Here is a 12,761-nt window from a genome sequence, read left to right as displayed (position 1 = left end):
AAGGAAGGAAGGAAGGAAGGAAGGAAGGAAGGAAGGAAGGAAGGAAGGAAGGAAGGAAAGAAAGAAAAGGAAAGGAAAGGAAAGGAAAGGAAAGGAAAGGAAAGGAAAGGAAAGGAAAGGGGAAAGGGGAAAGGGGAAAGGGGAAAGGGGAAAGGGGAAAGGGGAAAGGGGAAAGGAAGGAAGGAAGGAAGTAAAGAAAATAGTTAACTTTCCATCCTCCAGAGCAGTTCTGCAAGATGGCCCAGACCACCTGCCAACCTTCAGGCCCCACCATATACAAAGTATTCTAAGGAGGAGAACCTCACCACCGATCATAAAGAATTCACTGAGAGCACTCAGCTTCCCCCAGTCACCCAGCCCAACTCCAAATCCTCACACATTCAGGAAAGGTTACAGTTTCATCACACACCCTCTTCATGTTTAGGATGGATGTGGATCACCCTAGCTTTAACTGCAGCTTTTTGGTTACTCATGGATTTGACAACAGTTGTTCAAGTATAGGAAATTTTGAGAAGTGTAGGGAATATTAAAAACTTGTAGAGATACCCTGTGTTGCAAGCAAAATACAAAGGTAGGATTCCCACCCCGATCTTGTTTTTTTTTTGTGAGACAAATAATATTGAGGACACACCAACACACATACCAACACTGCTGTACTCAGGCCAAGCAAACCATTCGCTTACTGCACTGACCATCTCAGGATGGTGACTCTCAATCATAATATTTACTCTGGATTTTCTGGGCTGGGCTCCTTTTCCTGGACATGAAGACTCTATGCTCTGCTAAACTTAACCATAAACGAATCAGAATCCTGTACCAACTTGAATGCATCTGTTTCCAGTTAATGTGTTATTTGTTTAATTGTTTCTTATTGCTATCTATGGAATACATTTACTTGATTTACTTGAGAAACTTTTAAAAATACCCAGTGTCCAGGTACGATCCCCAGATAGGTAAATGGACGTTTCTGGGGTAATGCCAGAATCAGTAATTTTTTTTTTCTTTTTTTGAGACAAGGTCTTACTCTGTCACTCAGGCTGGGGTGCAGTGGTCTGATCATGGCTCACGGCAGCCTCAATCTTTTGGGCTTGAGTGATCCTCCTACCTCAGCCTCCTGAGTAGCTGAGACTACAGGTTTGCACCACTTTGCCTTGCTAATTTTCAATTTTTTTTTAAGAGATAGGGTCTCGCTATGTTTTTCAGGCTGGTCTCAAACTCTTGGCCTCAAATGATCCTTCCACCTCAGTTTCCCCAAGTGCTAGGATTACAACCATGAGCCACAGTGCCTGGCAAGCATCAGTATATTTTTAACTGCCATAGGTGATTGTAATGGCAAGCAGGGTTGAGAACCGCTGAATAACAGTTGTCCATGTTAAGAACTAACACATGAAGGTAAGGTAGAAACACAAAGGTAATACCAGCTCACCTTACTATATAGCCAGGTTAAACAAATGTCATTTGATGTGCACTAACAGGTGTATTCCACTGGTGGTCCTTAGTTGGAGATTTGTATTTGTTGCATCACTGGAGTTTACCTGTATATTTAACTACTTTTGCTTTTTTCACTCTGTCACCTTCCCCCTGCCATCCATGCTTCAGACAGTATCCAAAGTACTACTTTTTTTTTTTTTTTNAGATTTTTTTCCCTGAAAGTTGTATAGTCTTGTATTTTATATTTAAGTCTGTGATTCATTTTGAGTTAATTTTTGTATAGATTTGTGTTTCTGTTTTTTTTTGAGATGGAGTCTCAGTTGCACAGGCTGGAGTGCAATTGTGGGTCTCGGCTCACCACAACCTCTGTCTCCTGTGTTCAAGCGATTCTACAGCCTCATCCTCCGAGTAGCTGGGATTATACGCATCTACCACCACCCTCAGCTAATTTTTGTATTTTTAGTACAGATGGGGTTTCACCATGTTGGTCAGGTTGGTCTTGAACTCCTGACCTCATGATCCATCCATCTCGGCCTCCCAAAGTACTAGGATTACAGTCATGAGCCACCGTGCCTGGCATACTACTTTTAAATTCTAAATTAGTTTATGCCAAACCTATGCTGCCTCCAGTGGCATCCCATCACACTCTAAATAAAATGCCAGCTCTAACCCTGGCATCCTGAGGCTTATGTGATTGGAGCATAGTCTGCCCAGCTGAACACATCTCCTACCTGCTTCTCCTGCACTCAGCATGCTTGGCCAGTGCTTCTCACCTCACCCGCACCTTAGGATTAATTGAGGAGCTTTTGAAAAAAACACAGATATCTGTGGCCTGCCCCAAAGCAACTAACTAACTCAGCATAGCTGTGGGCCTCCTGGAGATTCCATGATGCTGAGTTGAGAACCCCTAAGTACACAGCACTTTCTTTTTCTCAAGCATCACCCTCATTCCCATCTAAGGGCCAAAGTACTGGCTATTCCTTCCTCATGGAAGCTTCCCCATCATCATATGGTTCTCTCTATTTAACTCAGGTCCAGATTTGTTGGGTCACTTAGCATTGCCCTCTGCCGCATGCTTCCACCCACACCCCACAAATCTGTCTCTGTCATGTTAACCCATTGTAGTTTAATCACAACATTTTGTGATATTTTGTCATTGATTTCTTTGCTTGTTTGTTGCCTGCCGTATTTGGTGCTAGTTTCCCTGCGATTTAGTCACTGCCACACCTCTGTGCCTAGGACAGGGTCACATAGCACATGCTAACCATCACTGTTAAATGAATACATGTTTTATTGCAAAGTACTAAATTTTAAGGCTATTGAAAGTGGGGATCTATATCTTCAACTTTTTTATTTCTATTTTTTACTTCCAAGAGTGTCCAATAGAATTTTCTGTACAGCATATATATTTTGACTGGCTCTTAAGAAACATATCTAGAAGAAAGGAAAGTCTAATTTGATTACATTTCCTTGGAGGTCTACCTTTCACTGATTTTTAGATTCTGCTACATGACTTCTCCATGACTGAGTTAGTGCATCTAGAATGACTAATTATCACTTCTAGGTTGTGGCTACAAATAAATAAATAAGTGAGTGAGTGAACGAGTGAATAAGTATCCCCACAGTCTGTTATGAATGTTCTCTTAACATCTCTGCTCATTGCCTAGTGCGCTGGAGATAGTTGTGTCATTGATTCCATGTCGACAATGTTCCAGAACCCTGCTAAGTGTTTCCCATGCATTCTCTTACATCTGAGATTGTTGCTGGCATTATTCTCATTTGTCAAAAAGGAAAATTGAAGCTTAGAAAGAAACTTGCTTCATATTACACAGTGAAACGCTAAATCCAAGTTAGAAGACTCCAAAGCTTGTGCTCTTAAATGTGATCTTTTCTATCTTTGCATTCAGCTTCTCTTTGCTACGATGCTCTTTTACTCTTTCTCTGTCACCCTCTATCACTAACCTCAACCAAAGAATCATCTTTTCCATAATCCTCTCTGCCTCCCCAAGGCCTAATTTATGATTCCTGTCTCTCCCATCCACCTCCATTATATCCTAGGCACAACCAATTATGATTCTTTTATTGTAGTTTACTATTTCATATTCTCCATTCCACTATAGCTCCTCCATGGGAGGGGCCTTGTGTTATCCAGTGATATCTGATAAATGATAACTACCAGTGGTTATAGACTAAATAGAATAATGAATCAGTTTCAAAAGATACTGAACATCACGGGTTTTCTTTTACAATCCGTGATAGTTTGTCATGCTGATCTCAGTCCATCTTAATATTTTTAGCTTGTACCACACCTTTTGGCTTTAGTGAATATTTTGCTTGAGGTTGCCCAGAAACAAGCATGAGGTGTGTCAAAATAATTCAAGATTCAGGAAAGGAATGTATGACTTGTGAAAAGCAGAACTTAACAAATATTTGTTGACATGAGTGCATAGGAGGGTGAGAAGTGCTAAGTAGTTAAGGTTAGGAACTCTGACTTCGTGTCTCAGTTCTACTATTATATACCTGGATATCCTCGGAATACCTGTTTAATCCATCTCATCCTCATTGGTACCATTTGAATTTTACTGTAATTTGGTGTATTTCTTGAACACTCACTATGTGGCTTGCGCTAGAATAGACTCCAGGCATCCAAAGATAAATAAGATACAATTTCTTACCTCTAGGAGTATGGTAAAGAAGGCAGACATATAGACAAGTAACTTCTTTGAAAATATCTTAAACTTATATATGCATCTATATTCAGACATAATTTTTCATAAATGCAAATATGTGATCATACACATTTTTATCTTCAGTCTTATTTTTTCCCTTTTTCACTTGGCTCTCTAAAGTCTAATGTATATCTCTCCATATTTTTATATTTTTCTTCTTGTTCATATAACTCTATGAAAATATATAGGGATGTTTTTAGTTATTACTTGGTCTATAAAAATAAAATTCTATATTTTTTATAAATTGCATTTCTCACCCGATACCATGTGAAACTCCTTCCAAGTCATCTGGTTAGCTCTGATTCATTTTTTTTTTAATCAATATAACTTTATTTTTCAGAACAGCTTTATGTTAATAGAAAATAAACAGAGAGTTCCCATATACTCCCTTGTCTTCCCTCCTCCACTTTCCCCTATTATTAATGTCTTGCATTAGTGTGGTCCATTTGTTATAACTGATGAGCTAATATTAATACATCATTATTAATTCAAGTCCATAGTTTACATTAGGGTTGACTCTTTGTGGGTTTTGGCAAATATATGGCATGCATCTACCATTATAGTGGTGAATTCTGACAAATCTATGGCTCTTGAGAAACATATAATAACATGTATCACCATTATAGTATTACACAGATTACTTTGACTGTGCTAAAAATCCCCTGTGATTCAGCTCTTCATCCTTCCTTCCCTCAGACTCCAAGCAACCACCAATCTCTTTACTGTCTCCATAGTTTTACCGTTTCTAGAAGTCCTATTGTTGGAATCATACAATATGTAACCTGACCACATTGGCTTATTTCACTTAGCAATATGTATTTGAGATTTATCCATGTCTTTTTATGGCTTAATAGCTCATTCTTCTTATCACTAAATAAGTTCCCATTATATGGATCTACTGCAGTTTATCCACTCATCTGTTGGATGACATCTTAGTTGCCTCCCAGTTTTGACAATTATGAATAAAGCTGCTACAAACATTTGTGTATAGATTTTTGTGTAGGAATAAATTCTCAACTCATTTGAACAAATAACAAGGAGTTTTCTGGTAAAGTTATTTTGCCTTGGTGTTTTCTCTATGTAAAGCTTCTTATTTCTGAATTCAATTTGTTTATTAGATATAAGACTATCCAGCATTGTTTCATTTTTGAGAAATTATTTTTTAAGAAATTTTTTCCTTTTCTCTAATTTTTAAAATGTACTGGCAAAAAATGTTTATAATAGTCTCTTATGATCTTTTAATATCTGTGGAGTATGTTGTGATATCCCATTTTTCCTTTCTGATACCAGTCATTTGTACTGTTTTACCCATAAGTTTTACTATGTTTGCAATTTTACTAGTCTTTTCAATGAATTGAGTTCTGGCTTTGCTGATTTTTCTCTATTGTGTGTTTTCTATTTTATCAGTGCTTTTACCTTTATTTCATTTTGATTACTTTGGATTTAGTTTGATTTCCTCTTTTAAAAAAAGTATTTCTTTCCCTGTGCTTCTGCAGTCACTGAAATTTGACTTTCATCCCTAGCTTCTTGAGATGGTTGTTAAAATATTGATGATATGTGTATTTTAATTTTAATATATCTTGCCAGGGGGTTTTCAAAAAATTTATAACATTTTGCATTTCATCATCAGTGTATGAAGTTAAACATTTCTTCACATCACCATCAGCAATAGCATCATATATCTTTTAAATCTTTTGCCAATAAGATAGGTGAAAAGTGAAAATTTACATTTTCCTAAGTAGGCAATCTTAGCATACTATGGTGAATGCTAGGGATAACGTTTGTACGAAATGACATTTTTGGTCCACTGTGGTCCTGGGAAAGCTCCTTGGAGGAGGTGGTGCCAGAGCTAGGTTGTAGTTGAAGTCTAGAGGAGTTTGTACCAGAAGATCTCCAGGATACTTTTGAATCCCAAAATTATAGGAGGAAATTACAAGATATGATAACATATGAGAATTATACAACCATATATTACCAAATCTATCATCTTGGTCTCCTACAGTGAGTGGCCAAATTATCAAGGATCACAGAAGCCTGAAATGTCTGTTTTCTTTCATAGCAATGGAGGCATTCCTACACAGCTTCATATGACATTTATGATTTAAAAAAAAGGTCAGTGACTTCCCAATAAAATCTATTAGGCTTTTCTAGTGTCATTTTTTTTTTTAAGGAAACCCCAGTGTGAGTTATTCTTTTTGGTAATGTTTCCTTTTATCTTTTTCCAGGCAGCTGAGTAGAGAAGAGAGGATTCCAAACAACACACAGTGGATCACATGGTCACCAATGGGTCATAAATTGGTTAGTGAGTCTCTCCTCTTGTCAGAAAAATATTGGCTCAAATTTTTCATAGGCGGAAGTTACTAACCCTGATACAAAGCAGACATCTTAGGAAGTCAATACTTTACTATAGAATATAGTGTTATTGCCCAAGATAATATTTTACTAGCTTATCAAACTAAATGCAATTCCTGAAAGTCCCCATAGGGAATATTTATTCACTGGGAAAATGCATATCAAATTCTTAAGTTCTAGTTATCTATTGTGCTTAGATATTTTCTGAGTCACACCTGCTTTCTGCTAGTTCTGTGTTCTCTGTTACTATGGGTATATCTTTACGTTCTATAGTGCTAGGAGAATATGAGAAGTCCAAAAGAATCTTAACAAATGGATCTAATGTTTATCTGCCATTGAACTTCTCTCTTCCAGAATGTAACTACCTTTCCTCCACTCACTCTCCCAATATACAAGAAATATACAAGCATATATTATCCTGTGGAAGTGGTCAGTGTTCTAGGTTTTCTCGTATACTTTAGCATTCAAATAGTGGTAGTTCTGTGCTTCCATTTTTAACATATCATTAGTGTTTTTAGGATTATTCTGGGATTATAGGTTGTGCACTTGTAATTTAAGAATGAGAGGGAGGGAGTAAATGACTCTTCCTGTTTGAATTGAATATTTGACTATGATAAGCCTTACATTTGCAACTGATACGTGTTTCTAAAACTCCAGGATAAAATATAACATGTTATTATTGATATCAATTCTTGTTTTTTTCCTTCTAGGCATATGTTTGGAACAATGACATTTATGTTAAAATTGAACCAAATTTACCCAGTCACAGAATCACATGGACTGGGAAAGAAGATGTAATATATAATGGAATAACTGACTGGGTTTATGAAGGTAGAAACCTTGAAGCTTTTTCAAATCAGAAAATCTACAAGGTTTTAAAATAGTTAAACATTTCTTTTAAAATTGTAAAATTTAAATGAGCTTTAAAATAAGTTGCATTGTTTAAAATGTCATCAAATTTCTCTTAGAACTCACAGCACCAGGTGTCTTCTAGACCAAGAATTTACTCCTAGCACTCCTCTGCCCTCATTGTCTGACAATACTCCTCTTGTCTCTGGTTTATTGATACAAAAGGCTTTTCTGTGGAGGTAGACATTTTCTGCCTTTACCGGGACATAAAAGCCTCCAGATTAATATCAGATATGTCTCTAACTAGGCCTAACTACCCCAGAATTTACTAAGGAAAGCTAAATAGTCCCATCACATTGGGAAGGTGACAAAGTAACATCCGCTTGTTGGAGGATACAGGGGAAGAAAATGACTATATTATAGAGAATTTGTATTTATTTAAACTTGGACAAACTATGATTTCCTGTTTTTAGGAATGAAAAAGCAATTATAAAGGCTTGCGAAAAAATGACTAATAAAACCAAAAAAGTTAAAAAGGAATATTCTCCCTTTTAGGATGCAGAGTTTTAGAAACTATTAGAAACACATTTTAGAAACTTAGAAAATATTAGAAAAACAATTTTTATGTCTGTATTTGCCAAGATAAAAGACATTTTGAGGCTGTTCCAAACTGTTCACAAGGCTTCCTCATACTTATTCGAAAGACTCATCTGTATTTCATCGTATTATTTTTTTCTTCTTTGTAGTTAAAAAAATAGTTTTTCTTTATGACAATTTTCATTCTTACCAAGTCCAAGTCAAGTTTAATTGACTCATAACAACAACAAATCACATTAAAAGAAATATAAATTTTTATGTCCCAGTAGTAAGTGCTTGACTAAAACTTACAATGAAATTTACTAACACTAGCTATTTAGAGATTCTGTGACACTTGGACAGCACGACCCAGCCTCCAGGATCATTGACAAGAGTGGCCTCTTTCCAAAGCCGTGACCCTCCCTCAGAAACAGCTCGTGTTCTGGAAGATAAAATGGCAGCTAGCACTATCATTCTTTCTAAAGTGGATAATCGCTAGAGAGAGTCTTTGGCATGACTAGGTCATCCGCATGCAGAAAAACAGCTTCACAGCTCGAGCTTGGGGCTGTCTAATATCTTCAGTTCCTAGAAGGAAATTATTACATTGTCAATATAGAAAAATATGTTCTGCATTCCAAATAGCCACTAATTCAAGACAAAGATCACTACCTGCTACTTATTCTCAAAACCAAAATCTAGCTCTGATTATGTGGATTTTATGTCATTGCAGCTGTATTGTAGACCAGAATCAATGGGTAAAAATCGCAAAGAATGAGAAGTCAACTCAGTATATGAACAAGTTCTTAGTATAATAGAAACCATAACTTGGAGTCATAAGGGCTGGGTTCTAGTTCTTGTTTCAGGCAATTCACTCAATCTCTTCATGCCTCAGTTTCCTTTTCTGTGAAATGAGTGATGAATCCTCACCCAGAGATCATTGTGAAGATGAAATTGATATGTTTTGTAAATTCTAACTTGCTACATGAGCGTGTATAGATCAATGATATAAATATGAGGCAGTCAAAGGAAGAATAGGCTGCCTAATCCAGTAGTAGGTTTTCTGTTACTAGAAATACTAAAATAGAGGCAGGAAAGGGCAGTATACCACCAAGATGAAAAGTATGAGTTAAAGGAGATTTGGGTTGATTTTTGATTCTACCAATTCTTAGCCATGTGTTCCTAGACAAATTTCTTATCCTCTTCAAGCTTGTCTCACTTTGTTTATCAATACAATGGGTTGTCGTGAGCATAAACTGAGATGATAGATGTCAATTGCTTATCAATGTCTGGTGCATAGTTAGCACTCATCGAATGCCAGCTGCTCATCACAATAATTATTATTACATTTTATTGCAGTAATTATTTTTGCTGTTATTTTTGTTGTTGAAAAAGAGCATTTGGAAATAACTCATAAAGAGGTATCAGGCTTCTGAAAACTGGTTAGAATTCATGATTTCCCAACCCTAAGATTCTAGTTTCTATGCTTTTTCTTTTACATTTACACTTACATGAGACTTGTGGAATAAAGAAGAGTTTCCACCCAGTCTACTTAACTCCTCCATTCCCAGTTGGTGAAAGAGTTTTCAACATATTAAGAGCCAGAGATTGAATGTCCCCTGTGTAGACCCCATAATAAACATAGAGACGAGCAATCTTTGCCAGAGATTGAGAAGAAGCCCAACAATGTACTGGAAAGCATGATCCTGTCATTTATTTGCCTCCCTCTTTGACCCTCTTCTCTTACCGATCAACATATACACCAGAGCAGCATATTAATCTAAGGGAGTTTTCAGTTTCTGGGCTGGGCAAGGAGATGTTTCTCAGTAGGGGGTCTCAATGGAGTTCCTTGCCATTCTAAATCCATCCTTCCCACACCTTGTTTGTGCCAAGAGTAGTAAACTCTGGGCACCATATTGGTTTGATAGCCTGGAGCTACACACCACCCACCAGTACCCTGCGGGCTCAGTACAAATTGAGCCCAGTTGGGGAGAGTATGCTGGCATGTTGACTGTTTGAAAATTAGAAAGGAGAATCAGCCTCCTGTGTGAAATTTACTTTTAGTATGTTTTGAGGCATAAATTTAGAGGATTATAAGATAAAGAAAAAAATGTAGAGCTTATATTAAATATTGCATGCTAAAATATTCTAAAATGGTCCAACGGGTTACTTATTTTTACAATCCAGATATATCCTTGAAGATTTTATTTTTATTCATTTGTATTACTCTGATTTTGGAAGCCCAGCAAATGCAAAGTGGTTCATTAGTTGAACTCTACTGTAATTACTAAAGCTAATGAGAACAATATTTTGAATGCCAAAGCCAATTTATCAGCTACTTCTTGTAACAGAACAATTTATGTCTTTTTTCAGAGGAAGTCTTCAGTGCCTACTCTGCTCTGTGGTGGTCTCCAAACGGCACTTTTTTAGCATATGCCCAATTTAACGACACAGAAGTCCCACTTATTGAATACTCCTTCTACTCTGATGAGTCACTGCAGTATCCAAAGACTGTACAGATTCCATATCCAAAGGTCTGTGCTCCTGTTTGTACAGTGGTTCCATGATTTGATGGGAAGAGAATGGTTTCATTTAATCCCTTCCTGCTAATGAAAATATTGTCAGTCTTTCTTCAACAGCTTGCTATGATTACTCTTGCTGAAGTCAACAGCATCTGGCAATTTTAAAGTATTTTTATTATCCGAGGAAAGAGTGTGATTTAAGGTTTTGTAATTTCTCCAAAAACTTTGAGGAATGACAAGCAGAAAAAATGGGGAAAATGCTTTTGAAAGAGATAGGGGGAATGAAAATGTTTGAATGGAGGAAAACAGAGGCTATAATTGAATCAGAAGCTCGTCTCATTTGTAGAAGTTGGATTGTGCCCTAGATGAAGTTGCAAAGCTCAGTTATATATCAGATTGTATTACTAATTAACGGGACACATGACTAGTTTTAGTGGTTCTATTATAGATTTGGCACTAATGTAAATTTTTCCTGTCCTACATTTGGAATAATAGTGTTATGTCTTGGTTTTCAAAGCTGTTCTCCCCCTCAGGGTTGCATGTTTACTAAAATTGAAGAGCTTTGTTAAGCAGGATAAGCCGGGGAAGAGGGGGTTTAGAAGAAGGGAACCAAGGATTCCTCACTAGTACCATAATAATAATGGCCACAGTGTTGTCTGTAGGAAAATCTAATAGTAAATTGTTTTTTCTGTAAGAAATTTGGAAAAGGGGATTTTTATTTTTACCAACTCACTCAATTTGCTTTATGAAGAACTGCCGTTTTAGGAAGACAGAGGAAGTTAAAAGAAAAAAAAAGATCAGAGACTAAATATGGAGATATGTTTTCAGTGGAATGTTATTTTTTGATGAGCGAAACTGGCACACACAAAAAAACTCCATAAAGTGTTCTCACTAAAAATATCATATTATTTCTAACTAATCTGTCAATCGAAGATCTATGTGTATATTTAAAAAGGTTTTATAGGTTTTTGTCATAATATTGATCGTAAAGCTCCAACATGGTGAACCTGAATTTAGAGTTGAAATGATGGCTTCCTAATTAACATCGTTGGCTCAGGTAAACTGATTTTTCCTGGTGGATTGTGTCTTTGGCAGAGCCCAAGGTGTTCTTCATGCTGACAGCCATCAAAGACTTTGGGTCTCAGGGAGTCAGGGTATATTTGCAAATAATAGAGTTGATTTTAAGAGGTTTATCCTTGCTTGCACAAAGTTATAAATTATAAAGATATAAACATTCCTTATTTAAACAGAAGTGCTTTGGACCTTCAAGTTTTATGTATATACTGTGTGTGTGTGTGTGTATATATATATATATATATATATATATATATATATATATATACACGTATTCTGTTTCTGCCTGACCATGAAAAGGTTGCATTTCATGACTCTCCCTTATGTTCATTTTATTTATATTAAATTGTTGGAACGTGTCTGATTGTGATAATTTTATGGCCATAATGCAGACGCTTTTGTATAGTTTTAAAATGTGTGCAATGATGTTACATTTTTTTCGTCAATACCAATTCTGTGATTGTTTTCTCCTAGGCAGGAGCTGTGAATCCAACTGTAAAGTTCTTTGTTGTAAATACAGACTCTCTCAGCTCAATTACCAATGCAACTTCCATACAAATCACTGCTCCTGCTTCTATGTTGATAGGGTAAGACTCTTGTCCTGAATGCTTGGCTTGTAAACAGTTTTGCACTTTCTAGGGAGAACTTTTCAAAAGTGAATGGCAAAGTGGATTGCAGCCTCTCACTGTGTCATCCCTGCAGAAGGCCATTCATTCTTTCCTTCAGCAACACTTTGTTGAGCACCTTCAAGTCTTCAGGCTGGGCACAACTCTATGGGGATGACAATGAACACAGCAGCCAGTCCCTGGTGTCATGCAGCCTACACTCAAACTGGGGGAAACAGACAATAACCAGATAAACAAAGAACTGTGTAAAATGCCAGGTAATAAAAAAATGTGGTGAAGATAACCTGAGCAGAGCAAAATGGATGGGGCTGATGAGGGGAGGTCAGGGAAGCCTCGTGGATAAAATGACCTGTGGCAGTGACGTGAAGGGCTCCAGCCACACCAATAACAGGGGGCAGAGGGAATGTGCTTGCGGTGCTGGAGGAACTAGTAAGGAGGCTGGGGTGACTGGATGGAGCCTTTTGAGTGAAGAAGAGAGTGGAGGAGACAAGGTCAGGTCCCACAGAGCCTTGAAAGGCCTAGAGAAATGCAGGGAGTCTGTGGATTAAGGTTAGGGAGCTCCAAGGTCATTTTGTGCTCCAAGACTTCACTTGCTGAAATCATGT

General features: G+C 37.0%; 1 protein-coding gene across 1 annotated transcript in view; it reads left to right on the top strand.

Moving 5' to 3' along the window:
* The window catches only part of DPP4 (dipeptidyl peptidase 4), an 82,987-nt gene that overhangs the window by 29,891 nt on the left and 40,335 nt on the right, over positions 1-12,761 (top strand). Inside the window, exons 5-9 of the mRNA XM_037745213.1 lie at positions 6,220-6,272; positions 6,386-6,458; positions 7,223-7,343; positions 10,308-10,468; positions 12,005-12,117. Coding sequence (XP_037601141.1) covers positions 6,220-6,272; positions 6,386-6,458; positions 7,223-7,343; positions 10,308-10,468; positions 12,005-12,117 — 521 coding nt within the window. The remainder of the gene's footprint in view (positions 1-6,219; positions 6,273-6,385; positions 6,459-7,222; positions 7,344-10,307; positions 10,469-12,004; positions 12,118-12,761) is intronic.

This window comes from Cebus imitator, unplaced genomic scaffold (assembly GCF_001604975.1).
Source record: "Cebus imitator isolate Cc_AM_T3 unplaced genomic scaffold, Cebus_imitator-1.0 Scaffold10, whole genome shotgun sequence".
Lineage (NCBI taxonomy): Eukaryota > Metazoa > Chordata > Mammalia > Primates > Cebidae > Cebus > Cebus imitator.
This window is presented reverse-complemented; position numbering and strand designations above follow the sequence as displayed.